This window comes from Chionomys nivalis, chromosome 22, assembly GCF_950005125.1.
Source record: "Chionomys nivalis chromosome 22, mChiNiv1.1, whole genome shotgun sequence".
NCBI lineage: Eukaryota > Metazoa > Chordata > Mammalia > Rodentia > Cricetidae > Chionomys > Chionomys nivalis.
In genome coordinates, this window is record NC_080107.1 from 46,471,582 (window position 1) to 46,498,412 (window position 26,831).

General features: G+C 53.0%; 1 protein-coding gene across 1 annotated transcript in view; it reads left to right on the forward strand.

Moving 5' to 3' along the window:
* The window catches only part of Ass1 (argininosuccinate synthase 1), a 49,583-nt gene extending 23,154 nt beyond the window's left edge, over positions 1 to 26,429 (forward strand). The window contains exons 10-16 of the mRNA XM_057755274.1: positions 4,421 to 4,511; positions 7,015 to 7,099; positions 7,681 to 7,745; positions 15,432 to 15,563; positions 20,210 to 20,366; positions 24,715 to 24,780; positions 26,153 to 26,429. Coding sequence (XP_057611257.1) covers positions 4,421 to 4,511; positions 7,015 to 7,099; positions 7,681 to 7,745; positions 15,432 to 15,563; positions 20,210 to 20,366; positions 24,715 to 24,780; positions 26,153 to 26,198 — 642 coding nt within the window. The 3' untranslated portion in view covers positions 26,199 to 26,429. The remainder of the gene's footprint in view (positions 1 to 4,420; positions 4,512 to 7,014; positions 7,100 to 7,680; positions 7,746 to 15,431; positions 15,564 to 20,209; positions 20,367 to 24,714; positions 24,781 to 26,152) is intronic.
* Positions 26,430 to 26,831: the final 402 nt, after the last annotated feature.

Below are 26,831 nucleotides of genomic sequence, written 5' to 3' on the forward strand. Positions count from 1 at the left end.
TTGTCTGGGTCTGTGTTCACACCCATCCTGGCTTGGTCTCTTGGGTTGGCCAGGGTGGGCCCGCAGACCCATTTCAGATGTCAGGTTTCTCTCCCCAGGGGCTTCTTGTCTCCTGCCCACTGTGGGAAATGGGGGGCAGACAGAGCAAAGCCTATCATAGGAAGAGAAAAATCTCTTTGTACCCAAGGGAATGACTCCATTCCTGGCCCAGCCCCACACCCTGGGTGGCTGCTTTGGTGGGGGGGGGGTTAGTCTGCTTGGAAGACATTGGAGAATTTGGCAGCTGGGCCTGAGGGGTCTGAAGGCTGGAGGAGAATCGACTAGGTGGTTTGGATCAGGATCTCCATACCAAGGCCCCAGGGTACCTCCTTGCCCAGGTTTGCACTCTACTGACCCCATTCCTAACCTAGCAGCACCAGGCCACGATGACCATCCTAAAATGTATGACCCCGGACCTGCCTCTGGCATTTTCCTACTTTGATTTCCTTGGATTCTGACTGTGAACAGTCTCATTTTACCGACGGGGAAACCGAGGCCCAGAGAAATGACTCAGCCGAGCAAGACTTGGAGTTGGGACCCTCAGTGGCCTCGTTCTCCCCGTACCTTCCCACAGGCACCCATCCTGTCTGAGCCTCCAGTTTCTCTTACACAAGGTAGCAATAGAAAGTGCTTAGCATGGCTTGGAACAAGGTCTGGGGTAGGGGGATGAGGGTCTTGTCTTCTCTTCAGGCTACTGTTAAGACTAAGAGTCTGAGGTCTGCTCAGAGCCTCCCTCACAAGCAGTAGAACCAGGCTGGGCCAGGTCTGAGGCTGTGGGAGAGGCAACAGCATGGCCGAGCCCTCACTTGTCACGAGGGAAAGCTGGTGCCCGGTGCCCCCACCCCACCCTGGGGACTGACGGCCCGTGGGGCTGCTGCCTGCTGGCCACAGGTTTTTCCAGTTCATGCTCTGCTGACCCCATGACACGCAGGCCAACCACAGCTCATTAGCCAGTCAGTCACACCGAGGGGGGCCTGGAACTGAAGCACTGAGCAAGCCTTCTAGGTCCTTCCAGGCTAGCTCCTGTGAGGCCAGGAACCGGGGGAAACTCCCAGCCTCTTCTAAGCAGCCTGGACCCTATCCTCACTAGAGAAGCAGAACTCCCAAACTGGTCACCTCAGAACGGGGGAAGCAGCCTGGAGCCTGAGATTTAGTGCGATTACCATGTCACTAAAGACGGAGCTGGGTCCCAGAGCTAACATGTCCCAGTCAAAGGTATTGTGACTGCCAGGTCCCAGAGACAAGTGCCCTGCAGCAGAACCCCAAATCCCTGCTGCTCACTGCTGCACAGTCTCTAACCGCACTCCCCTCACCAAGCAGTAGAAATGGGCCGGGCTGGGCTGAGGAGAGGCAACAGCATGGCTACTGAGAGTCCCAGCCATTCCCTCCACTCTGGCCAGGAGACCCACATTGTCCTGTCTCTATGTTTTGGCCATGGAGGCTTTCCCCAATCCTATAGCACCCAGATGCTTTTGCTTCTGTGTCCCCCTGCTCCATGCAGTGCCCCCCACAGCCCTCCCCCACCCTCAGAGAGGAGCACTGGGAGCTTCAAGGGCCCCTCCCCCTCCCCAAAAAAGACCCGAGGTCTGCGGAAGGGAGGGTCTGAGGCAGATGGCTGAGCCATTTTCTGCCTCCGCCAGGGCTGATTGAAGGGCAATGAGGCAGCTAATACGAAGAAAGATAGAAATTTACTTGCTTTAACTTCATACGGCCCACAGTGAAAGAGTTCATTCAGCCGCCGGCCGCCATATCTGATGGGTGAATAAGCCACCCCCACATCCATCATGCCTCTACATCATGGGTTAGTTCATGGGCCATTTGCTGCAATCCTTCCTTCGCAGGCCTGTTTCATGCTTTCTTTCGATCCCCACCCCAACTCCCGTCTCCTCTCTCTCTCTCTCTCTCTCTCTCTCTCTCCCTCCCTCCCTCCCTCCCTCCCTCCCTCCCTCCCTCCCTCTCCTCTCTTCCCCCCACCCAACCCAGATGACATTGGAAGTGAGCCCTCCCGCTGGGGTGGATAAATGGCACCAGATACTCAGCAATGAACTATTTGTCATTTGAACTGGGCTTTTAGGAGGGAGAGTTAAAAAGAAGCCAGGCACCCCCTGAGCTCAGAATGCAAAGCAAACACCAGTTTATTTCTATTTAGTTATTTGATGGAATGGGGCTGACAGCTGCTCACCCCTACCCCGACTCCTGATGTAGAGTGTATGAACTTGTCCTGTCCCTGAGCACCTTCCTGTCTCTTGTCTTTCCCGAGGCATCCTTTCTCTGCTGTTAGGGCTGTGTGACCAGAGAAAGGACAGGTTCAAAACTGAAGAGGCTGCAGTCACTATAGACAGAGGCGGGAGGAGCGGTTTAGGGGCTTGGAGCTCTGGACGTGTGGGGAAGTGATTGCTGTGCTGGTCGCCCTGAAGTCCACCCTCAGTCCGCTCCACCTCTGAGCTGAGCTTCAGGCTTTTCTATGCACTGAGCGGGTCTGGGAACATGGCAAGGCTTTTCTATGCACTGAGTGTGGCTGGGAACATGGCATTTCTCTGAAGTCTGCTCCAGGATGAATGGCGTTGACACTCAACCGTAGGCATCAAACTGTTTCGCAGCCCAGGTTGCCATAGCAGCTGGGAAGCAGTATGAGATGCTGAAAGAGTACTAAGGTGTGGTTTGGTCCAGCTACTTCTCCAGGCCTCTTGCAGCAGGTGTGTGTGTGTGTGTTACAGACCCTTCACACCTCCCTGGGTCTGCCTTTAAGGCCACCCTGTGTCCACCACACAAATAACAAAATAACACTTTAGGGGGGGTGTGGCTGCCAGTCCAAGGTCCCTTGGAGCTCTGTAGTTGAGTGGGAAAGATAAACCTTACCACTGTGTGGCACCAAGGATTCTTGACAGATGACACTTGGTGTTAAATCTAGGAGGGCCCTGGGAAAATAAGGTTGCTAGTCACTCCAGCAGAGAGCTGATGGGTAAGCATAGATAAGCATCCCAGGGTGCCTTTCTGTGGTCTCACTTGGAGAAGGCACAGTGTCCATCTCCAAGCCGATGTCCCACCTGCAGAGTGAGTTTCCATCCACACCAGCCCTTACTTGACATTTCCTGTGTTGCATTTAAACTTTAACGTAGTCAAGGGCACAGATCCCTTCCCCAGATGGAAACTAGAGTTTGAAGAATCACTTCTGAGGGTACCACAGCCTGACATCTGCCTTAGGGGTATTTTCCACAAGTCTCCCACAGTTGAATATGATGGTAATCCCAGCACTTAGGAGTTAGGGGGCAGGAAGATCTAGGGGTTCAAGGCCAACCTGGGTTAATTGAGACCCTGCCTGTAAAATGGCACAAAGTAAAGTTCCCCATAGTTGTTGGGGGCCTTGTGATTTCCCCTCCCATGTGCTAGGTGGCCTGGGCTGTTTGTGGTCGTGTGGAGGAGCATGGTTCGTGCAAAACCTAGCAGTGAACAGTGTCTCCCTGCAGCCTCCATGTCTGCCCCTGCTGATGGGACAGCATTTGTTCCTGCCAGGCAAGGCTGCTGGAGCTCCAAAGTGAGCAGTGGTGTGTGAATGCACTCGAGGTTTGAAAGGAAAGGCTGACGGCTGTGGTTCCCAGACGCCAGCAGGTGGACAGAACAGCTGGGCACAGGATGCCCCCGGGACGAACTTGAGCAGCCAGGCCCACAGGCTCCCAGCCCCGTGGTGGCAAGTATCCAGGCTTCAGACTTGGGTGGTGGGGGAGCTGGAGCCTCTAGAGGCGAGAGGAAATTTCAAGAAAGTCCTGGGTAGCAAGCAGCCCCTCCACCTCCTCCTAAGGAAGAGAGGCCCATTTTCTAACGCACCCAAGAAAAAATATACATAAAGGTTGATGTGTTTTCAAATGGTTTTGCTTTGTTCTTCTTTTCTCCCCGTGAGTATTAACCTCAGGGACCCCAGGGACGGCTTGGCCCGCTAGAGCACCTGCTGGGGTCACGCACCGTCATTAGCTTTGCGGTCAGTGCAGAATAAACCCCAATTCCAGGCAGTGACGCGCGCCTGCGTGCGGCTCCCGGGAAGCCTGTGCAACGCAGTCCTGTGAAGTCCCACTCTTCCCTGCCTGACTTGCTTCTCTCCTGCTATTCTGCCTCCAGCTGTGGGGGCGTCAAAGAAAAAGATGAGATCAAGTTGAGGGGAAAAATTGTCTGATTTCTTGAGCCCTTTGTTTCTCAGGCCCCTGGCAGGCGGGGCTGGCTGGGAGCTGGTAGTCCCCTGGACCCACTGAACTGGTGGGGGAGTGCCAGGGACCAGTGGTCCTGGACAGGGACAAGTTGGTACAGGTACCTGCAGGAGGTGGCGAGCAGCCGTGTGTGCTTGGTGTGGCTTGCGATGCCTCAACTTCCTACCTCTGTCTCTTTTTAGAATCAAGCACCTCCAGGTCTCTACACAAAGACTCAGGACCCTGCCAAAGCACCCAACAGCCCAGATGTCCTTGAGATAGAATTTAAAAAAGGTACGTGCCCATCCATGCAGAATAAGGGTGAGTGGACTGAAGGGGCCACCGCTCCTTTCCCCTCCCTGCCTGCCTCTAACTCCTTGCATTTCTGGAAACAAGAGCACAGGCAGGGCCTTTAAAGGCTCCCAACAGTATGAGCTTCCAAGCTTGGGAGGAGAGTTTCCCAGGCTGTACTCCAGTGCACTGGCATCAGATCTTGTCCCAAAGTAGCTGGCTTTGGGAGAGTCACTCTCTATGTCCTTGAGCCTCAGTTTTCCCCATCTATAAACTGGGGGTGGGAGTACCCGCTATTTTCCTAGCATGCAAGGGCATCCAGCCAGGTGCTGCCACCAGGAAGTACTTAGTAGTGGTTAGCCTGTCACATAGCTGGCCTCAGGGACTCCATTGAGACTCCACTCAGAAAGCTGGGCCCATCTGGGTCATCTGGGGTCCCCAGTACCTGGACTCAAAGCCACTGCCCTTCTGGTTCCCTTCTCTTGCCCTGGAGGAAGGAATGGGACATGGACTTGTGTAGTGATTGAAACGGAGCCCAACTGAGAGGGTATAGGGATACAAGAAGGGGACTCTTTTAGGAAGGCTTCCTGAAGGAGACAGTACCTAGCAGAAGAAGCTAGGGAGGCAGGAGGTTACGCATCCACCAAGTGGCCCCCAGGCTGAAACATAAGCAAGAGACAGTCTCTGATGACTCAAACTCTCTCCAAGGGACCTCAGAATTGGAGGACAGGGTGATGGGGGATGGTAGAGGCTCCGTGTGTCCCTGGCTGCTATGACCTTGTGGAACTTATCTCTCTGGGGCTGAGGTGTACAGTTTACAGGTACCCAGCGTAAGGTATGGATGGAGTGAGGGTGTGGTACCGCAACGGGTCAGCTGCCCCCTCCAGCCTCTCCCAAGGAGCGGCCTCACCTGCCTGGGGCTACCTTCATTGTTCCTCTTCAACTGTGTCAACTTGAATCTCACACTACCCAGGGACCAAAGAGGCCTTGGTTGGGACCCTAAACACGGGGGCAGCCTTGAGTCCCCCTCAAGCCTTCTGTTGGGAAGGGGCCTCCCTGGAGCTTTACTCTGAGCAGATGGTAGGATGTGCCAGGCCACACTGCAGGATTCTCTCACAGGGCCCATCAGCCCCTGGGAGCCGGAAGAGCAGAGGGCGGGAGGTAAGCAAGAGGTGCGGGGAGTCCCGGGCACAAGCCTCCAACAGCCCATCCTGGAGGAGCAGGGCAGCCCCAGGCGGAGTTGGAGAAGAGAGGGCTATCTGAGAAAAAGAGGGAGGCGCCCTCCCTTGCCTAGTCCTCATTCACTCTCTAGTTAATTTATTTGAAGTTTTAATCTAATTATTAACTATTTTAAAAGCTAAGAGGCTTTCTCCGGCGGCAGCACCAACAATGTCAACCTCTCCTCCCAGGCAGGCCCCATCCAAGGCCCCAGCTTTGGGTGATAATAGGACCAGGGATGGAGAGAAAGAGGGAGGCGAGGGGTAGGGGGTGGCGAGGGGGCTTAAGGTTCATTATTGGGCAGACTTACATTTAATAGCAATTTACAACCAAGTTATAAAACCCCTGGAAATGGGGGTTAAGAATGGTGAGGCTGTCAGCGCCCTGAGCAGAGCCCCTCCAAACGGCGCCTGGCTAATAAAGACTCCAAAGCCGCTATTGAGCCCTGATTGGCACCCGATGGCTCGCTACATGGTAATGAGCCAGGCAGATGGGTGGGGGATTAGCCGCCAACTTTGAACGGCTTTTCTTTGTCACTGTTACGGCTCTCTTGTTAGCCCCCTAATACATTTATTACCCATTTCACACCGCTCGAGAAAGTGCCCCCTCGCTATTCAAAGTCAACCCCAAACCCACCCACTGCCCCCTCCCCACCACCCCCCTCGACATGGCCCTTCCCTGGCTGAGCCTCGGCTGTCTCCCTCCTGCCACCCCAGACAACACATTTCAGAATTCATGGGTGTCTGCTGGAGTGAGCACCACCCCCAGATCATCCATCAGGTGGCTTTCTGAGGATCTGGGGTGCAAGGCTGGAACCAAGAGGTCCCTGTCCGCCTGGCAAGCATGGCAGAGCACTGCTTAGATGCATGTGTATGCACGCGCATGCACACACGCCTGTGCGTACTCGAAGGGTCTGGCTGCACCTTGGCCAGGCGGCCCCCGGGTAGCTGGTGGGGACAGAAGGTGCTCACTGGTAAGACAATGACGAAGCGTGAAATTCAATTAGTTCAGGGCCTGGTTCCAATTTCACAGCCCCTAAATGCTAAAGGGGCAGAGAGAATGGGAGGGAGGGGGCGAGCGTTTTTATTGCATTTTTCCCTTTCATTCTGGGGGGCTTTCTGGCCCCTTCTCTCCCCCCAGCACAGGGCTTTGAAGGAGTCATTGGGACTCCATATCTGTCACATCCATTTAAGGCGATGTGGGTGGAGGGAGAGGGTGGGGTGGTGGGCACAGGCTGCTCTGTTGAGCCCCAGCCTGGAGGCCCACTGCTCTCTCTCTGTCTTCACAGGGGTCCCTGTGAAGGTGACAAACATCAAAGATGGCACTACCCACCGCACTTCCTTGGAGCTCTTCATGTACCTGAACGAAGTTGCGTGAGTGTCCATAGACTGCCTGGTCTCCCAGGACTGCCACCGCCGACAAGCGCTGGCTTGGATCGGGGGGACTAGTGGTCACAGCTGAGGTTCATGACCTGGAGGTCTGACTGTCCGGGCCCTGTAGACAGAGCCTCTCAGACCATGTTGGTTTGACAGGAGAGTCCTGGTATCTATTTAACCCACAACCCGTGATGATAAAGGCCCCAAGGCTACCACTACCTCCTATGATCGGTCCAGCTGGGGCTGCAGGCCTTTGGTTGAGCCAGGCATCCAGACACAAAGAAAGATGAGCCTTAATGAGGCCAGGGGACCAAGCAAATCCCACCCAGTTCAGAGGTAACAGGTGAAACAGGTGTCACTCTGCGTGACCCAGACGGGGATTTAGTTTACCCAGCGTCCCCTGGGGCCTGTCTTCCCGACTTGGGTGCTCTCTAAGATGAGCCTTAGAACCTGAGATAGAGCCAGTATGCCCATAAGCTGCTCTGTAGGCAAGCCAAAGCCACCTACCTGCTCAGTGGGTGGCCTCGGTCCCCAAGCCTAGTGGCTGCACCTGAATCCAAGTGACCTGTTCTTCCCAGGGGCAAGCACGGAGTGGGTCGCATTGACATCGTGGAGAACCGCTTCATTGGAATGAAATCCCGGGGTAAGTGTGTGCGGCACCTGCTGGGGCCTACTCTGGCACCTCCCAAAGCAGGCCCCACCCGTACCATTTGGATGTCACAATTCACCCGACACCACCACGGGGCTTACCCATCTTTCTCTCTACCCCATGAAGTGAGGACTGTGGCCTTTGCCACCACCCCGCCCCCCAACACACACACACACTTCCCAGGTGCTGTGAGTGAGGCTGCCTCTGGAGGAGGGAGGAGTCTAGGAGAGAGGTCGGCCTAGAGGTCAGGCTGTCTTGTGTCCCAGGCGGGCCAGCCAGGTTAAGAGGCGGACCATGCAGGGCCAATTTCGTGGTCATTAAGGCATTTCTCTAGCACCAGGCGGGCAGTAGAGTGGGACTCTTGCCAGGGAGGGCGCTGTGAGTTACACACAGGAACCCTGAACAGGCCAGGCCGGTTCTGGCATGTCTCCAAGGCCTTTTTGCCAGGGACAGATAGACCCTACTTTTCTGTGGTATGCTTGCCACTTTGGCTGGTGTAGGCTGCCACCATGGGGCCATCAGATCCTCTTCTTGGCTGGGGGATAGAGAATTAGTTGATCCCAGGGTGATGGGGGGTTGGTGCCTTGGTGTTTTCATGACTTCTTATCATCAGTCATGTGCCATCCCTGGTCCCTGCCAGTTCTGTGTGTGTGTGTGTGTGTGTGTGTGTTGTGTGTAACCAACGCTGCAGTGTTTTTAGGGGCTTCTTCTTATTTTGGCACTTAGGGCCCCTGAACTGGCCACCTGAATGTTTAAATACCAGTGACATACTGGTAGGGACTTCAGCTCACTTTGCTTCCACATTGATTGTAGATGAAAACGGCCAAATAAAATGAGGCCAAGGTTCAGTCCCAGCCCTGGTCCTTGGGGACTTTTCAAATTGAGATTCTAAGTCCCAAAAGAGCTGATGGGCAGATGTCAGCTGTTAGGGGAGATCCGGAGACCTGCCCTGGTGAGCATGGGCTGGTAATCTCTGGGCCTCGGTTTCCCCTAGCGTATCTGCCTCTGCCAGTTGGCCAGAGCTAGAGTTGTCCTTTCTCAGATCGATCATCACCAGAACGGGCACCACTGCTGCTCTCCGAGGCCTTGTAAAGAACAATGCGCTAATGAGTGTTTCTCTTCGTTCCCTGTCTACCTTTGTCTCTAACCTATTTAGCATCTGATTAAATGTCCCTTTGTCTCCACCTGCCCTTGAGAGCCACACAAAGGAATTCCTCCAAGGCAGCTCCACACGGGGCCTTGGGAGAAACTAGCACCTAGTTTTACAGATGGGCAAACCAAGACCCTGATGGGGCAAGGGCTTACTCTAAGTTACAGGCAGGATTCAGAGGGGCATCTGCCCAGGGAGGCCTGGGGAGGAGGTCTAAGAGCCTAGGGTGTGGAGATGGACAGATCCAGGTTCGAATCTATCCATGATAGTATGCACAGCTTCTGTGGAGGTGGTTCATCAATGGCTTCAGTCCCTAGAGGGTTCTGGGGGAGCACCAAAGCAGCCTTATACCCTCTGGGACCCAGTGCAACTCAGGCATGTCAGATACCAATCAGACCCTTCCTGGGCCCGCGGAGGATATCACTAATTGGTTGTGGCAATGTCCCGTTGATCCAAATGCAGCTCAGTGCTACAGGGCGGGGGGGCGGGGGTGCTGCCAATCTAACAGGCTAGTTACTGATGTACTTTCCTGGGGAGATAAGGGCTGGCCAGACCTGACTCTGAAATGTCGTCCTGCCAGGTGGAGAAGCAAAACTGAGAGGAAGGAGGTGATGATAAAGGCCTGGCCTGCAGCAGTCAGGGTAGAGAAGCTGGAGACATGGGTGGAGTATCCCCCACCTGGTTGAAACTGAGGTGGACTGAGGGGATAGAGGAGGCAGGGGCTGGTGGGGACAGCTGGCCTGGTGGTGGCGAGCCCTCTGAAGACCTAATGTTGAAGGACAAGGCTTTGGCACCCAGCCCGAGTCCTGGTCCTGACTTCGTCTGCATCGAGAATCAACTGAGCCTCCTGAGCCTTGACTTCTTCACGTGTGAGATGGGTTTGGGTGCTGTGTCCTGAAGGTAGGCCACCCTCCTGATAGAGACCCTCTGGAAGAGCCACAGCATGAAATCAAGTGTGTCCCAACCGGATTGGCTCCTTGTCACCCACAGAAAAGCCTGGAGCTCAGTCCTCAACTCTGCCTAGATACCGTGAGTGTCTCTAAAAGCTCAGGATTTTACAGTCTCCAGGAGGGAGATTGCTACGTGACCGTAGGCAAGTCGCTTTCCGTCTCAGAAACACCGATCTTCAGAAGGAAGGGGCCAGCCGGGCGGTGGTGGCGCATGCCTTTAATCCCAGCACTTGGGAGGCAGAGGCAGGCGGATCTCTGTGAGTTCGAGGCCAGCCTGGTCTACAAGAGCTAGTTCCAGGACAGGAACCAAAAGCTACGGAGAAACCCTGTCTCGAAAAATCCAAAAAAAAAAAAAAAGAAGGAAGGGGCCAGGCTAGGTGAGCTCCCCAGGAGTCCTTGCTTGCCAGTTTTTATGCTTGGTAATTTTAGGGTATCCCTGTTTTTATTTCTGCACGCCAAACATTTCTCTGTGAAAGCAAAAACAGACAATTAATGAGGGTCCTATGGACTCCCCTTGAGGAGTTTATTAGGTGTACAGTGACAGTGAGACCGTTAATCATTGATTATGCTGAGGGCAGAGCTGGGGTGTTCCGGATCTCCGTGTATGTGGGGGAAATGTCATTTGTATTGATTTTACAAAGCTGGTAATTGACATTCATTAAGAGCCGGATTCTTTTTTCTTAGGAGGCAGGAGCATAGGGAATTGGGCAGCTTAGCACCCTGGGTCTGGGTGCCTGGCTGGAAGGCCCTGTGGGACTGCGGGCTGGGAGAGCCTCATGGTTTGGCTTCGCTGTTTTTGCCTTTTCCCTCCTCCATATCACATTATCTTTTTAACTCTGGAGGGGGGCTAATTAAGTGAAGTAAATTAAATCAGTGGGGAGGAGAAGGAGGAGGCAGGCAGGAGGGAGCCCAGGAAGGAGCCTCCTGGCTATGTCTGTCCCTCCTGCCTGCCTCTATGTGTCCTTTACCTCAGCCTCTCTGACCTGGCTCTCAAACCCTCTCTCCCCTTCCGCCTTGTCCCACCTGGCCTGGCCTTCCCTTCATGGCTGTTCACCCCCTCCCCCTGTCTCCCCATGTTGGCCCTTTCTCCCCTCGCTACTGGCCCCCCCAACTCCACCCACCAAACCTGGTCAGCTCCTTCTCTCACAAGCTTCCTTCTTTTCTTTATCTTTCCATTCTCTCTCCCACTTGCCCCCTGAACTTCATTTCCAAGAGAGTAACAACTCGCTTGCCCTTTGATCCAGCCTTCCTACCTGTCTATCCAGCACCCCCTGCCGCCCACCTGTCCTGTCCGGCCCTCCCAGAAGCTGTGCTCACATGGAGTATGACAGACGACAGCAAGAGCAGACTTGTGAGGCAGAAGACTCGGCCCAGCAGCTCAGGGATGGCTAGTCTCAGAGACCCAATCTGATCCACAGGATGGGCCACCTGGGCACAAGAGCCTAGAGAATAGCTTAGACTCTCACCCTGACTTGCTTCTCATCACCATGGCAACCACCTCCAGCCTCAGCCCTAGTACCTAAGAACGGAGACCTCTATCATCCCTTTATCCTGTCCACCTCCCAGTCCCTTCCCTGGGTGCCAGAGCCTGGGGTTCAAGTACCCTAGCCCCTAGCCTGACTCCTACGTGTCTGGTAGAGGCTATTCATTTCTAGCACGGTTCTCAGCCTACGCCAAGCCTCAGTCTTGAACTGATAAGAATTTGAGCTGCTGCGGCTGTGTGGTCCCCACCTTTTCCTCTTGGTCCACTCTCCACTTCCCAGCACCCCAGCTCCTTGGCCTCCCCAGCCCCCCACCTTTCCTAGCAGCAATTAGGGTGTGATTGAAGCTGCTCCACAGAGGGCGGCTGACACCTCTGTCTTTGCCGTAAACACGGAAAGATGAAAATAGACAGTTGGAGCCGCGGTGCGTGTCACTCCAAAGATATCTGTTGTCTAGTCCGCAGCCGCGCCAGCTCAGCTGTCATTTCCTCCTCTTTGCACGGTGGTTTGTATGCCGACTGTCAAAAGCCCCCAAATCCATAGTCTTTTAGAATCAGGTTTCTGTCACTGATTTTTTTCAGAAGAAATACAGAAATCATCTGTACCCCCTGCCCCTGCCAAGAGAGTGGATAGCTTTAAAATACACACACACACACACACACAAGAGAACTAAAACCAAGCCTTTTGATTAGTCACAATTAACTTTGAGACTACCTGGAATGGGATCGGGAATATTAATTGTTCGCTTGTGACCTTCCAGCTACTGGCTGACAGCCGTGAGGCTGGTGCGGAGAGCTCTAAGGGAGATGTGTTCTGCCCGCCCTTCCGCCCACTCTTTGCTTCTGGTGCTGCTGGCCTCATTTTCTCAAAGACACCTGCCATGGGCAGTACCCGTCGTACCTTGGGCCCCTGGCGGCTCTTTCCAGAATCCTAGACTCTGCCTGCGTTCTCCTCCTCCTGGACTGTTGAGGGTGATGCTGTGGAGACACCTCAGTGGTTCTCTCCAGGATTGGTTGTGAATCTCGATGCTTGCTGTTTGCTGTCGGGGCATGTCTGAGGTTAACCTGTAAGCCGCAATTACTTAGCAACTTCCTGTTTTCCTGTCCGGGCTCAGAGAGGGCGCTGAGTGGGACCAAGGCCACACAGTCAAGCCAGATGCAATGCCAAGTGACTGAGATTTCTGGTTCCAGCTCCAGCTCTGGACAGATAGCTTGGCTGTGTCCCCAGTGGCTTGGGAAGGAGAGACTTGCAAAGAGGGTATGGGTATCTGGGTCCCCAGAACTTGAGAACATGGCAGCCTCAGGCCTAGGATGCTGCCACCACCACTACCTATAGCCAGTGTGAGGACAGGCGTCTCCAAGCGATGACAAAATGGATCCTCACAAGGCTGCCTTAGTGTTAGCACCTGCTCTGTGTCCAGAGGTGACCCACAGGCCGTGCAAAGTCGCTTTGTCACATTGTTGGTCTTCCTAGGGTGACAGAACCTGCCTTGAACCTTATTTTATCGCTGCCATTTTGAAGGCAGGTACTTCCTGCATCTATCTGTCTTTCTGAACAGCCTGCTGGGTCACTGGGCCTTTCCTGGTGACTTGAGACCATCCAAAGACACTGGTAGGTGGAACCATCCTGCCCCAATGAGTGACTTCAACCTCTGTGCTGAGAATTGTGATGTTGGATCTTGTTTGGTCTGGCTTTGTTTTTTGAGGCAGAATCTCAGGTAACCAAGTTGGCCTTGAACTCCTGATCCTCTGGCCTCTACCTCCAAGCCTCCCGAGTGCTGGGATTACAGATATGGAACCACACATCCAGCTCAGAAAGTTACTGGAGTTGTTGGGGAGGGGGTGCAGTACTGAGGATTGAACCCAGGGTGTATGCTGGGCAAGCAAGTGCCCTATCACTTTGTTTTTGGTTTTCTCTGTTATGGGTCACTAGTCGCTGTTTTTAGACACTGTTGTGCTTTGTAGCCCAGGCAGGTCTTGAACTAACAGCCTCCACCACCTGGCTCTACCTCCCTGGTGCTGGAATTACAGGCATGTCCCACCAGGACCTGCCCCTCCCTGCTGAAGTCTTGGGTTCCCTGCCCTCAGGCTGTCAGCAGTGGCTTTTCTTGGTCATCCTGCCTGTCTCTGCCTCCCTGGACGTTGCTATGGGGATGAGGAGGCCCAGGGGTCTCGTGCACAAATGTGAGGACATCCAGGGTGTTGTGGGGAGCAAGGTCACAGGGATGTTCAGGAAGGTGGAGGACATTGTCTAGAATGGCAGCCTCACAAGTAAAAGGGTTACGGGTGTGTGTGTGTGTGTGTATGTGTTATGTGTGTTAAGCATTTTTAAACTATCATAAAAATAAAGACAACATAACTTCTTTTAGAGACAGGGAGGATCTCTCTCTATAGCCTTGGCTGACTTGAAACTCAGAGATCTGCCTGCCTCTGCTTCTGCCTCCGGGTGCTGGGATTAAAGGTACTACCACGCCCAGTTCAAGCATCCCATTTAGGTGCGTAGCCTGGTGATGTTAGCACACCTGCATTACCCTTCCTCACGGGGTTTTTTTCACTTGCTCAGACTGGAATGCTATCTCCCTTAAATACTTGCCCCTCATTTCCCTACGCACCCAGCAGCCACCTGCTATTTGCAGGTCTGGAAATGGAGGAATGTAGGATTTGGCCTTATAAAACAGGTTTTTTTAAAAAAAATATTTATTTATTATGTATACAATATTCTGTGTGTATGCCTGCAGGCCAGAAAAGGGCACCAGACCTCATTACAGATGGTTGTGAGCCACCATGTGGTTGCTGGGAATTGAACTCAGGACCTTTGGAAGAGCAGGCAATGCTCTTAACCACTGAGCCATCTCTCCAGCCCCTATAAAGCAGGTTTATTTCATTTGGTGGACTTCATTAGACTTGAGATGGGATCTTCTGTAATCCAGGCTGGCCTTGAATTTGCTCTGTAGCTGAGGTCGACTTTGAACTTCTGACCCTGCTTGTCTCCACCTCCCCAGTACTTGGATTACAGTGTCGTTCTTTTACACCAGTTTATGTGGTGCTGGGGTGGATCTCAGGACCAGGGCCTCGGGCCTCTTAGGCAAACCCTGTCCTATGGAGCCCCACCCCCGGTCAGAACCTGCCTGCTTGTTGTCTCTGAGATAGGGTCTCATCACGGCATCCAGGCTAGCCTTGAATTTGTGTTCCTTCGTCCTCAGCCTCCATCGGTGCTTTGTAGAACATGGGGATTGGCTAGCATGGCACTGTGGCTGGGTTTGTGAACAAACGGTGCTGGCGTACATGTGTATATCAGTGTGGGAAGATGGTAGCAAGCTGCCAGGACAGCTGAAAAGCTTTCTTCAGCATCGTGCGTTGAGAAGAACAGGTTCAAGGGGATGGTACTGCTCCTGTCCCTCCTCCATCAGGACAGTGGACACAGGTTCTGTCCAAGGTCATACCAGAGCAGGGCCTGGCTCCAGAACAGGTAGAGTCTTGCCTCTTGGCACCTCTGTGTCGCACAGATCAGGGATCCAGGGGCCTGGATTCCATTCCCTCTCTGTCAAGTCCATTTTGGGGGCTCGGCTTCCCCATCTGTACAGTGGAGCCACTGCTCAAGCCCTAAGCAACCCCAGCGATCTCTGGAGAGACATGTGTGTGTGCTTGCATGTTCATGTGTGTGTGCACGCAGCGGTCTCCCCCTCCCCAGACTCCCTGGTGGAAGGAAGGAAGGGATATTTGGGGCCCTGGGCTCCACCGTAGTTGGTTTAATTACAGGTTTTCAACTGCAGGCCGGTGGGCATGCATTGGGGAGGGGGTGCGCTGCTCAGAAACCCTGTCATTTTCCCGCGTCTGAGGGCCTCTTCAAAGGGGGCATCTAGACATTTTCTCCACAAGCCGCAGAGTGGACTGTCGTGGCCCCAGCATGAACATAATGACAGACGCATTTTGCAGCAAGCTGGGAGTGAATGGGTCCGACCGGCTTCTCTCCTGTCAGACGAGTCATTATTTTTTTCTTTTTTTTTTTTTTTTTTTTTTTTTGTCATTTGCTGACAGTTTGGGTTTCATGTGTTTCTTTCTTTTTTTCTCTTTTTCCCCCTGCCTGGAAAAATGGCTAGGTATCTACGAGACCCCAGCAGGGACCATCCTTTACCACGCTCATTTAGACATAGAGGCCTTCACCATGGATCGGGAAGTACGCAAAATCAAGCAGGGCCTGGGCCTCAAATTCGCAGAGCTCGTGTACACGGGTACGTACAACTCAGCTGTCCCCAGAGCCCCACCCTCAGGCCCCAGCTCCTTCAGAACTCAGAAGTACGAGCGAGCCAGCGAGCGGAAGGGTTGGACCCAGGGTGGGGGAGCAGAAGGGACAGTGGGATTGGCCTTTTCAGTGCTCTTCGGTACCCAGTGTCAGAGAAGGACTGTGTCATTACCAGTGTCAGCCAGCCTGAATCCAACAGGTACTGGGTATTGGCAAGATGTATGGACAACCTGCATTGTTCCCACAAGTCTCCCAGGTTGTCCGCAACTCATTTTACAGATAAGGGAGCAAGCAAGTGGGGGGGGGGACCCTGCTAGTCTGTCCATAGGAGATGCTCCCTACTGACCTCCAGTGGGGGACAACAGAGGGGGACATGTGTACCCAGCATGTGTGGCCACATCTTCCAGATGAACAGTGCCCGCTCCGGGACCCAGACTCTAGAAGGCACATACAGTCTTCATAGTGACAACCAAGGGTCTTAAGCCGGAGTCCATGCCAGCCCCTGCTGCCACCCAGTTTTCTGCAACTCGTGAGCTAAGAGTCATTTTAAGCTTTCTTCTTTTAAACTTTTAAAAGGTTGAAAAGGGAAAAAAACCTTTCATGACATATGGAAATTATGAAATTCAAATCCATAAATAGTTCCAAGGGACACAGCCTTCATGCCCCTGTGGTCTGTGAGCTGTTTGAGCTGTGGCGGCAGAGACCTGGGGGTGCACACAACTGCAACGGTGACGCTGGTCCTGGGCGCGATGACACAGCCTGTCATCCCAGCACCTCTAATCTGTGAGTCTGAGGCAAGCCTGGGCTACACAGTGAGACTCTGTTTTTACAAAGAGCAGAACAGAGCTGAGTGTGCTGTTGCACACCTGCAACCCACGCTCGCATGCACGCACACCACAGTCATTTTTAGGAGACATTTCCTGATCTTGTCTGTAAGTTTGGGGAATCCCGTCAGACTGCCAACCTTGGTAGCTCTGAGGACCGGAAGTCTGGGTGTCTGGATAGAGTATGTCGATCACGGGCACCTGGCTGAGCCCTCTGGTCACGCCTGTCCCCGTCCCCATCCTCCCGGGCCTGCTGGAATTCATCCCAGGGTCTCAGGAGAGCACGCTGGCTCAATTGGCTGGCTTTCCTTCTTGCTGCCATTGTTCTCGCAGCTTTGAAGCCCAATCTCCCCCTCTCCAGGTACAGACAGGTGTTTAAATATCATTGTTTCCTACGGGCTCTGCGGGATCTCAGTGCTGAGAAGTGGATTTTGGTTACAAAGTGGGATTGACATTAAGACATGGCAGGGTGTGAGGGAGGGCAGAGAGCACCTGGCCTGAGAGCCCAGGAGGCATCCCTGAGGGCCAAGTCAGGCAGAGGACAGAGAGAGAGAGAGGGCTTCCGGGCCCCACGGTGTCAGCATCTGTCACTGTCCTGCTGGCGCTGGGCACCTGATGAGTCTTACATGACTTCGGCTGCACAGAGGTGGGGAACTGAGGCCCAGGCAAACGAAGATACTTAATTAAAGTTTTTATGGCTGATAATTTACAGTGGTCGAGCCTGAGACTGGCTGGCTTCAAAAGCCAGGGTCACTCCCACGGGACCTGGGAAGCTGCTAGCTAGCAAGGAATGGTTCAGGGGTGCTGTGAGAGACACAGGAAGTCCTGACTGCAGGCCCCGTGCCTGGGCTAAGTCCCTGCTCTGTCAGCCAGCAATGAGCCCCGTAAATCCCAAAATGAGGCTGAGCGATTAGGAGCTTTCAAAGGAAACAAAACCTTGGAGTAGCAAGAGGAGCAAGGCTTAGACCAGGTCATTACCGCTAATATTAACTCTGCCTGAGTCCTATAATGTCCAGGTGTCCACAGAGGTCAAAGCCAGCCCTCTGGCGGTCCAAAGTGCTGTTTGATTGGTCCCTTGCTGGAAGGAGACATGCTGTAGACCCAGCTTAGCTGGATGCTGTCCCTCACCCTCTCTGCTCCTCAGCTTCCCTATCTGAAGAGTAGAAATGGCGACTCCAGGGGCCAAGGCCGTGGATGCACCGTGCATCAGGGACAGTGCCAGCAAGTGCTACATCACTAAGGCCTTGGTGTGGTTTCCAGTGTGGGAGCTGGGAGGCTTTGCCTTTAGTTGACTTAATGGTCTTAGCCCCTGAACCTCAGTTCCCCTCCTGTAAATTTCAAAGGTGCCAGCCCGAAGAGGTGCTGGGATCTCTTCCCCGCCCACTGATTACCCCTGGTTCACAGCCTGCCACTTTGCTGTAGCAGTTTGTTTTATGTGACCTCAGGGCACAAATGGGGAGACTGGGCAGACATAGGAAGTCCTGCTCCTGGGTTCACAGGATTCCAGGACCACTGTCCCCCTGTCTGTGAGTCTCGGTCCACCTAGCTATCTCCCTCTGCCTTCTCCATTTCCAGAGTTCCCTACTGGCTACATGGGGTTCGGGGATACTCTCTTCTTCCAGGTCAGCCTTCAGGACACCCCCCCAAAAAAGGGGGGCCTGGTGGGACATCTTAGTTGGCAGCTGTAGCTCACCCAGTAGACATGGGGCCCCCTCACCTGTCTTCAACATGAAGATATAATGTACAACTTTAACTGACATTTGTCCCCATCAGAAATGGGACCTGTATCCCGGGCCTAGGAGAGGGATGCCCTCTGCAGCTCAGCCCCAAGCCCCTCACAGGCCTGGACACGCAGAATCTCCTTCGTACTGTGGGACCAGGCTCACTGGCCCATTTCAGGCTGGATCCAGTGGGAAAAGAAACTTGAGTCAAAGACCTCTATGGGCTACAGACACAGATCCCAAGAAACAGTAGGGGCCATAGCAGGGGCCAATGGCTCCTTCACTGCTCTCTGCCCTTCCTATCTCCAGCTCCATATTCCAGCCTCCCAGCCTGGGAGTATAATGGACTAATTATCCCAATTGAGAAAAGCAGACTCTAGTCAGGATGCAGAGATGGGGGGCATGTCCCTGTCCAAAGAATCCAATGGTGTGTGTTTAAAGACCCTGTTTAGAAGTATTCCATCAGCCCTGGAATCTGCCATGATCCTGCTGTGTGACTTTGGACAAGTCCTTTCCTTCTCTGGGCCTGTCTGCCAGAGAAGACAGTGACAGTGGGGGGCTGCCAGAGGTCACACAGTGTTGAAACAGCAGAGTTAAGTTCTCATTGGACCCACACATTCCTGAAGAGCAGTTAAGTAATCATATCTTGCTATGTACTGGAGAAAACAGTCCTGAGGAGGTCTATCCTGTGTCAGGGTAGAAGTGACCTGTGAACTAACAAGGCCAGATGGTGGAGGCTAAAGATCTAACACCTTATCTCCCTGTCTGGCTCTCCCAACCTCTGCAAGCCAGAACATTATGCGCTCTCTCTCTCTCTCTCTCTCTCTCTCTCTCTCTCTCTCTCTCTCTCTCTCTCTCTCTGTCTCTGTGTGTGTGTGTGTGTATGTCTGTCTCTCTCTCTCTGTCTTTCTGTCTCTCTCTTTTTCTCTGTCTCTCTCTCATACACACACACACACACACCAGACTGAGCCTCCCCTCTTCCCTGTGCTGTCCCCTCTAGGCCTCTAACTGTAGCTGGGCCCTGCTGACCTACCATCTTATCAGGGCAGGAGATCGCAGGCCATCTGGCCCCCGCAGCTGCCCAGGTGGGCTCACCTTCCTGGTTCTTTCAAAAAAACCTTGTGCCTAGCCTGCCCTTCCCCCAATCCTGACTCCAGCCACCTGCTGTCCCTCAGTCCCAGGCTCCCTGCTCTCACCCAAAGGAGTGGCTGTTCAAGGACAGTGGGCTCTAGGGGGAGGACGTGTACTTTGTTCCCTAGTCCCCTATAGCCTTCAACACCGTGTGCAAACAGCCAGTGCTCTAGTCATAGAGAGAAAAGCGCCTGTCATCATCACAGCAGACAGTCCGTACCCTCTAGCCCAATCCAGGCCCCACTTACAGCCCCTGTCAGCTTGAACAAACTCTTCCTCTCCTTCTGTGGAAATACAGGCTCTCTGAGTTCTTGTCCCTGGGCTATAAGGTTGTCTGTGAGCTGACTTGATGTACATTTGGTAATATTCATGACAGTTCAGGGGTCTGCCCAGGATGCAACTCAAAGGAGCGCTGCATACCACATGCTTGTTGGGTGCACAGGCTGTGGTGTTCCCACTTTGCAAGAAGGGAGACAGCTGAAGACCATGGAGTCCATGGCCTGTCTGACCACAAACCAGGGTGACAGTCCTGGATACCCTCACTTCTTAGCCTCATGACATGTGCCTTTGAGCCCTATCGGAGGATTCCTATCGTCCTCACCAAAATGAAGAACCCATGGGTCAGGGCCAGGTCTTTCTGTGACTCTTGTGCACACCTGCATGAAGCAGGGGCATTCCTCCTCCTGACCCTTATGCAGTAATTGCCTTTGGGGGACAAGGAGGTCACTTCTTGACCCATGTATGTATCCCTTGCATGATTATGGGATGGGGCACAACTGTGGGTTCCTCAATGCATTAACAATGATACATGCCAGCACTCACAAGTGAGTAAGGCGGACCTGAGCCCCAGACCATACAGGGTAAAGCCTGGAGTTCCCCTCCTCTATCCCACCCTTCCTGTTCCCCGGCCTGAGGCCCAGCGGGACCCTCCCAACACCTTTGCGGTTTCCTCCCCACAGGTTTCTGGCACAGCCCTGAGTGTGAATTTGTCCGCCACTGCATCGCCAAGTCCCAGGAGCGGGTGGAAGGGAAGGTGCAGGTGTCCGTCTTCAAGGGCCAAGTGTACATCCTTGGCCGGGAGTCTCCACTCTCACTGTACAACGAAGAGCTGGTGAGGTAGGTTCCCGGTGCCGCAGCCCGTCATCTGTGAGCAGCTTTCCCAGCACATTCTTGTTGATTTCATGTCAAGCTCTCTGTGGGGGACCAGGGGAATGGTTATGATGGACAGATATCTGTAACGTCATGGACCCTACAATAGGCCATTTGGGGAGGAAAGTGTCATTCAAATGACAGGCATGGGCTAGGGACGTGGCTCGGTGGGTAGAGTGCCTGCTTACATGAAGCCCTGGGTTCCAGCCCCAGCGCCACACAAACTGGGTGTGGTGGTGACATCATCCTAGCACTCAGGAGGTAGAAGCAGGAGGATCAGCAGTTCAGTGTCATTTTCTGATGCATATGAAAGTCATTCTGAGCCACAGGAGACAACAAAAGAAAGGAAGCCAGGCAGGCTGAAATGTGGAATTAGGAAAAATTGCAGAGTTGGAAAAGGAGCAAGATAGTCTGGCTGGGTATAAAAGTTAGGCTGTGGAGCAACTGCCTTGATAGGAATTCTCCTGGAGGGTTTGCTAGACTCCAGGGGCAGCACTTCTGATTCTGAGCCTGGGAAGAGCTTGGGAAAATCCAGACATGCAAGGACACCTGGGAGAGAAGAAACTAAGAAGCCAGGTTAAGAGATTGAGTCAGATAATAAGGAGGACAGGATCGGATCTTCTGGTCCTTGTGTCTGCTCTGAGGAGTGGGTTCTCACTGGCGAGGGCAGACACTGGCAAGGTGTGGTCACAAGGGTGCCAGTGAGAAATGCTGGCAGACTGGACTGGGTTGGTGATCTCAGAAAAGCAGACCGAGTCAACCCACCTCTAGGGGTTGTACTGGAAGTGGAGAGTGAAGTGCAGGAACACTCTAGGGATGACAAGGCATGGGGGGGGCGCACATTTTCCCTCATTGGTGCCAATAGAACCCAAGGCACTCACCAGGCAAGTGTTCAGCCACTGACCACACCCCAGCTGTACAGGAGTAAGTGCTGAGGGAGGTCAGAGGTAAGTGTCAAGCACCTTGAGTGTGAGTCTTATCTGAGATAGCCCAAGAGAACCCATCTTGTCTGTTTTTGGGCAATGAGAACAGAATAGAGTGACATTGGAAGGCCTCAAGCCTGTTGTTCTCTATGGACAGAAGGGGCCACCTAAAGCCGAGGAAGGTAAGTAGGGAACTCAGAGGGAGCCTCAAGGAGCTTCCTTCTGGGAGGACCAAGCTGAGGGTGACTGACATTAGGGAAACCTATGGCAGATAGTGAGCTAGCTAAGCTGATACGTTCTAAACTCCTCCACATCAATGCCTAGAGTTTGTTTTGACTTGGGAGACAAGGGAGACACAAGGTTTTCTTGTGACTGAGGATAGCCTGCCCTGGGAAGCCCAGCCATGTCCCCTGGGTGTTACTTGGCCAGGCTGTGGATGGAGACAAGCCCACAGAGCCAGGCAGAACGACCTGAGGAGGACCCCAGCCCCAGCTGGCTCAGGCAAGGCCTGCCCTGCCCTCCCGGGGACCACTTGGAATTAAGTACGAGTTTTGTTTGGCAGTCAATATTATTTTTCTCCTTCCCCTCTCTCTGCCATATTGAGTTTCTTCCCCCCACTTCAATCTCTCTAAACACTTTATAAGCCATAAATATAACCGAATCAGTTTAGATCAGTCGGGGTAAATGTCAAATTATCTTCTCTCTTTCTCTCTCTGGCTCTTTCTCCCCTCCCCCTCCAAATGAACAGCCTCTAATAACCTGCCCAACCCTTCATTAAACCTTACAGTCTCACTCAGGGAGATTAAATGAATAAAGTAAAAAGGGAAAGGGGGGAAAAAAAGAGAAAAGCAGAAGCAGTTATTCTCACTGCGTCTCCGACCATTTCCCTTTTCTTTTTGATTTCTACATCGCTGACTTGAAAGCCCTTGAGTGACAGCGTCACAGGGACCAGCGAGGAAGCTGCGAGAGGTAGCAGAGCTGGAAATGCCGGGCGCAGTAGGTAGAAAGTAATGTAATTACAGAGCAGGTCAGAGCCACTCGAATGAGCAAAAATAAAAGCACAGAGGTTTTTCTGTAGACCGTCAGAGGCGGTAAAAAAAATCATTGTAAACTCTGTTTCCACCCCCCCCCCCCCAATACACACCAAAGCACTATTCAAAAAAGAGGCTTTCCATTCCCAAACAAGCAGGGCTTGGGACTCTGGGCAGCCTCACGGGGCAGGTCTGTCCATGATGCTGCGGGCCTCCTCGAGCTGTTTGTCCAGCTCGTCTTGGACGCAGGGAGGGTTTTGTTGTTTCTGTTTGTTTGTTTCTGTGACGAGGTCTCACGTAGCCCAGGCTTTCTGCAGGTTCCGTATAAGAGGATGACCTTGAACTCCTGTCCTTCAGCCTCTACCTCCTATGGTCTATGATATAGAGAGTTTGTTTTGGCTTGGGAGACATGGAGGTGAAGGGGAAAAGGCCCTATGGCCCAGATGAGGGAAGGGCTCCGTGGCCAGCCTGCTCCCAGGACGATAACTAAAGGCAAGGACTTTGGACAGAGGTGAGGCTGGATTTCCAGAGCCCGCTTGACAGGAGGTGGAGAGCAAGTGATGCTAGCTTGTGTGTTCCCAGCGCTGCAAATGCACCCAGGCAAGCAAGGCTTGTTGACTATAATTGCACAAATTGGTACCCTAGTCTAGACCAGTCGTTCCTGACTATATAGGCACAATGAAGGAAGCCCAGGGCTCGCCTGACATCCTCTCCTCCTGAGGGAGCACACTGGTCACTGGTTAGCTCCTGGTGTCATCAGGACCCAAACTCCAAAGGGAACTCTGGAGAAGAAAGGGAAAAACAGGAGAAAGGTCATGGAAGGCAGAGCATGGGGTGACTTCGGGACCTGAAAAACATCAAGGTCAAAACTCAAAGCCCCCATGGGACGTGGACAGAAACTCCTTTTGGTTTGTAGGGGAGATGAAGGTGAAGAGACAGGGTTTTGCCATGTATGTAGCCTAGGCTAGCTTTCATCTCTCAACCCTGGTGCTGGGCTTATAGGTGAGGCCACCTTTCTTCATTTGTCCTTAGAAAAGGTCCAGAGTTGAGTTGGAGGTGTGGCTCAGAGGTATAACACTTCCCTTGAATGTGCAAAACCAGGGCCACCAGAAACGGGAGTGGGGGTGTTCAAGAGAACCAGAGGCATGACTTTGGTCACGTGGTGGCAGGTACTTCTCACCTGCTTCCCAGTCTTACCTCTTTGGAAAGGACTCCTGAGCAGATAGGCCATCTCCTTGTCCTCAAGAACCTTGAGATTGCTTTGCTGTGAGGCCGGCACTGTGCCAGACTAAAGACAAGGGCCTGATTAAGGACAACATGGAAGTCAGGGGTAACTGAGACTGCAGGGCCCCGAAAGCCGAACTTACCCAGGTGCTGGGTGACAGTGGTGACTGTGCCTGTAGCATGTGACTCTCTTTTGTTGTTGTTTTGTTTTGTTTGTTTTTCGAGACAGGGATTTCCTATGTAGCCCTGGCTGTCCTGGTACTTGCTCTGTAGACCAGGTCAGCCTCAAACTCACAGAAATATGCCTATCTCTTTATCTTGAGTGCTGGGATTTAAAGACATGTGCCACCACCACTTGCCCGGGCCCAAGAGTGCTTAAAAAATGTCTGAATGAATGAATGATGGATGGATGGATGGATGGATGGATGGATGGATGGATGGATGGATGGAAGGATGGGATGCCAATCATAGCAAGTGATTGCCATATCCCAGCTCCATGACTTCATGTGAGCCCTTGACAATGATGAGAGTCACTGGTATTCACATTCCCAAGGTGCACATTCATCGCCGGGAACCGGCATGCTTCCCTGGGCTCTCTGATTTGGCTGGCAGGCATAGTTGCCAGTCCTGGATGGCTGCCAAGGAGGATGGCTGCTACAGTGGGAGCTGCAGGGGGGAGGACAGCTTTACTGAGCCCAACAGCAGGTGACAGATACTGTTAGACCATGGGTATCTGGGTCAGGATGGTTCTGTAAGGTCTGCGTAGTTCGACAAACCAGGGTGAAGGTGACTCTATGGGACTCCGTGCTGTAAATGCCTCCCAGGGTCCCTTGGCTCCAGGAAGCCCATCATCTGCTCTAGTCTGTAAACATCGGATACTATAGGCCATTTCAGGCTCTGTGGAGGAACCTCAGTTTACCAATGGCAGGAGGAGTTCACAGACCCAGAGTTAGCCGAGCTGGGACTCAAAACCTGGTGCCTCTTTGCACTCAGGGTAGAGGCTTCTGGGCGCTACTTGGCCGTCAGCTGCTGGCATGGCACCTGACCCAGTGCAGAGCTCCCAGAATATGCTGAACAGAGAAGGGCTGGGCAGCGGGGAGTGGCCGGGCATTGCTAAGCTCTGCTCTTTCTTCACAGCATGAACGTGCAGGGAGATTATGAGCCCATTGATGCTACTGGCTTCATCAACATCAACTCGCTCAGGTGAGAGACTCTGGGCCATGCCGATCATCAGAGGTCTCCGGCTATAGGCAGCGGGGTCTGATGTTCCATTGACCCCTCACGTACCATGTCCCTGTCCATCCACCTGTAGCTCCTCCATCCAAAAAGTTCCCATTCTCAGTGGGCCTGATAGGCAACAGAATCTGAGGGAGTGGATGGACATTTGACTCCCTGGATTCTGTCCTGGCCTCTAACAATTGTCCTAATGCCTCCAGTCACAAGGACACCGTGAGCTCCTAGACTGGACAGACCATATAGGGAAATGGCCGGAAGGGCAAAAGAATCTTTATGTCACTGTCCTCAGCTGGAAGTCAAGGCAACAAGTCACTAAGGTCTGGGGGTCGTATGCAATACCTGAAGTTACTTAGACCAGGGGTCTCAGACCCCACCCCAAGCTCAGGGAGGGTGGGTACCCCTGCCCCACGGGTGTGATGACGTTCTCACAGGAGCCTATGGGAATCGAGCTCACAGCTACAGATGCTGGTACACAGCAGGGCCCAGCAGCTTGCCCCCCGGCTAGGGCTGCTGTGCTCAAAGCGAGGTCATCGTGACAGCTGTTCCTGGGCTCTTTTCTAGTTTATTTTAGTTCTTTTTAAATTTTTTATTTTATTTACATATTTTTGTATATGGAAGTCAGAGACCACTTTGGAAGGCCAGTTCTCGCCTTCCACCGTGCGGGCCCGAGGTTTCAAACTCAGACCTTGAAACTTGGGGCAGCAAGCACCTTTACTCACTGAGCCATCTTGCCAGCCCCTAGTTTATTTTAATTCGTGCAGAGATTTTGAAAGTTCCTCAGACACAGGCCCAGAAGAGTTAAGTAACTCGACGAGAGTCACACAGGGTCAGTGGTGCTGAGTGAGGAAAACCAACTCTGAGTTTTCCATTGCCAGCTCCTGACACATGGGGTTGTGTCGGGAAGACAGAGATGGCCTCTCCCGGCTGTAGCAGCATGCCTTGGTTCCCTGGAGCCACCCCAGGTCTGCAGAGACCTCTGCAGCCAGACTTCCCAGGCCCCTCCACCTTCTACCTCCTGCCGCCTGTAGTTTATAACCCCATAAACCTTTTGAAAAGGCCAGAACATAATGGCCTCTTCATTTCTCCTATTGCCTGTTAAATGCTTTATCTTTAACAATGACAAACAATGTTTCCCCCCTCTGATAAATTAATTACATTATCCTGATTGGAGGAGCCAGGGGAGGCTAGGGCAGGAGAGGGGACCGAAGAAAAAGACAACTTCACACACATCTTAACAAACAGCTGCCCCCACCGCCCCCATCCCGCCTGAATTAATTGAAGGGAGCACATGTTGTTATTGTGAAATTACATTTTTCTTTGTTTTCCATCTGGTTTACAGGCTGAAGGAATACCATCGCCTTCAGAGCAAGGTCACCGGCAAATAGACCCTGACAAAGAGGAGCTGGCCTCCCCACTCTGCAGCTCTCCCAGGCTTCAGTGCTAATTGTTGTGATAAATTCGTAACTGTGGCTTGTTCTCTCACCACCTGACTGGGGCTGCTGTGTGCCCCCCACCCCAGGCTTTGTTCCCTAGTCCCCTATAGCCTACAAAAATGGTCATCCAAGGGAAGGGGAGGGTGGGGGCAGCTGCAGAGAGGTAAAATGGCAATTAAAAGAAGCCACATTAGTCTTTGTCTCTGCCTGTGTGCATGTGTGCTCATGCCTAGCCCGACCTCTGTGTCTTCCATTAAACAATGTTTTATGTTACACACACACACACACATGCATACATACATATATACCTATGTGTGTGTGTGTGTGTGTACATACACATATGCATACACACACTCACATGCACACACTGGGGATAGGGGTGCACATGAGTGCAGCAGGTAGGTGCCCGCAGATCTCTGAAGCACTGAATCTCCTGGTGCTGGAGTTACAGGACATTGTGAGCCATCAGATATGGGTGCTAAGAACCAAATATGGTTCTTTGCGAGAACAGCAAGCACGTTTAAGCACTTAACCACTGGGGCATCTCTCTCCACACTCGTGGGGTGGCAGTCTCCACACTCGTGG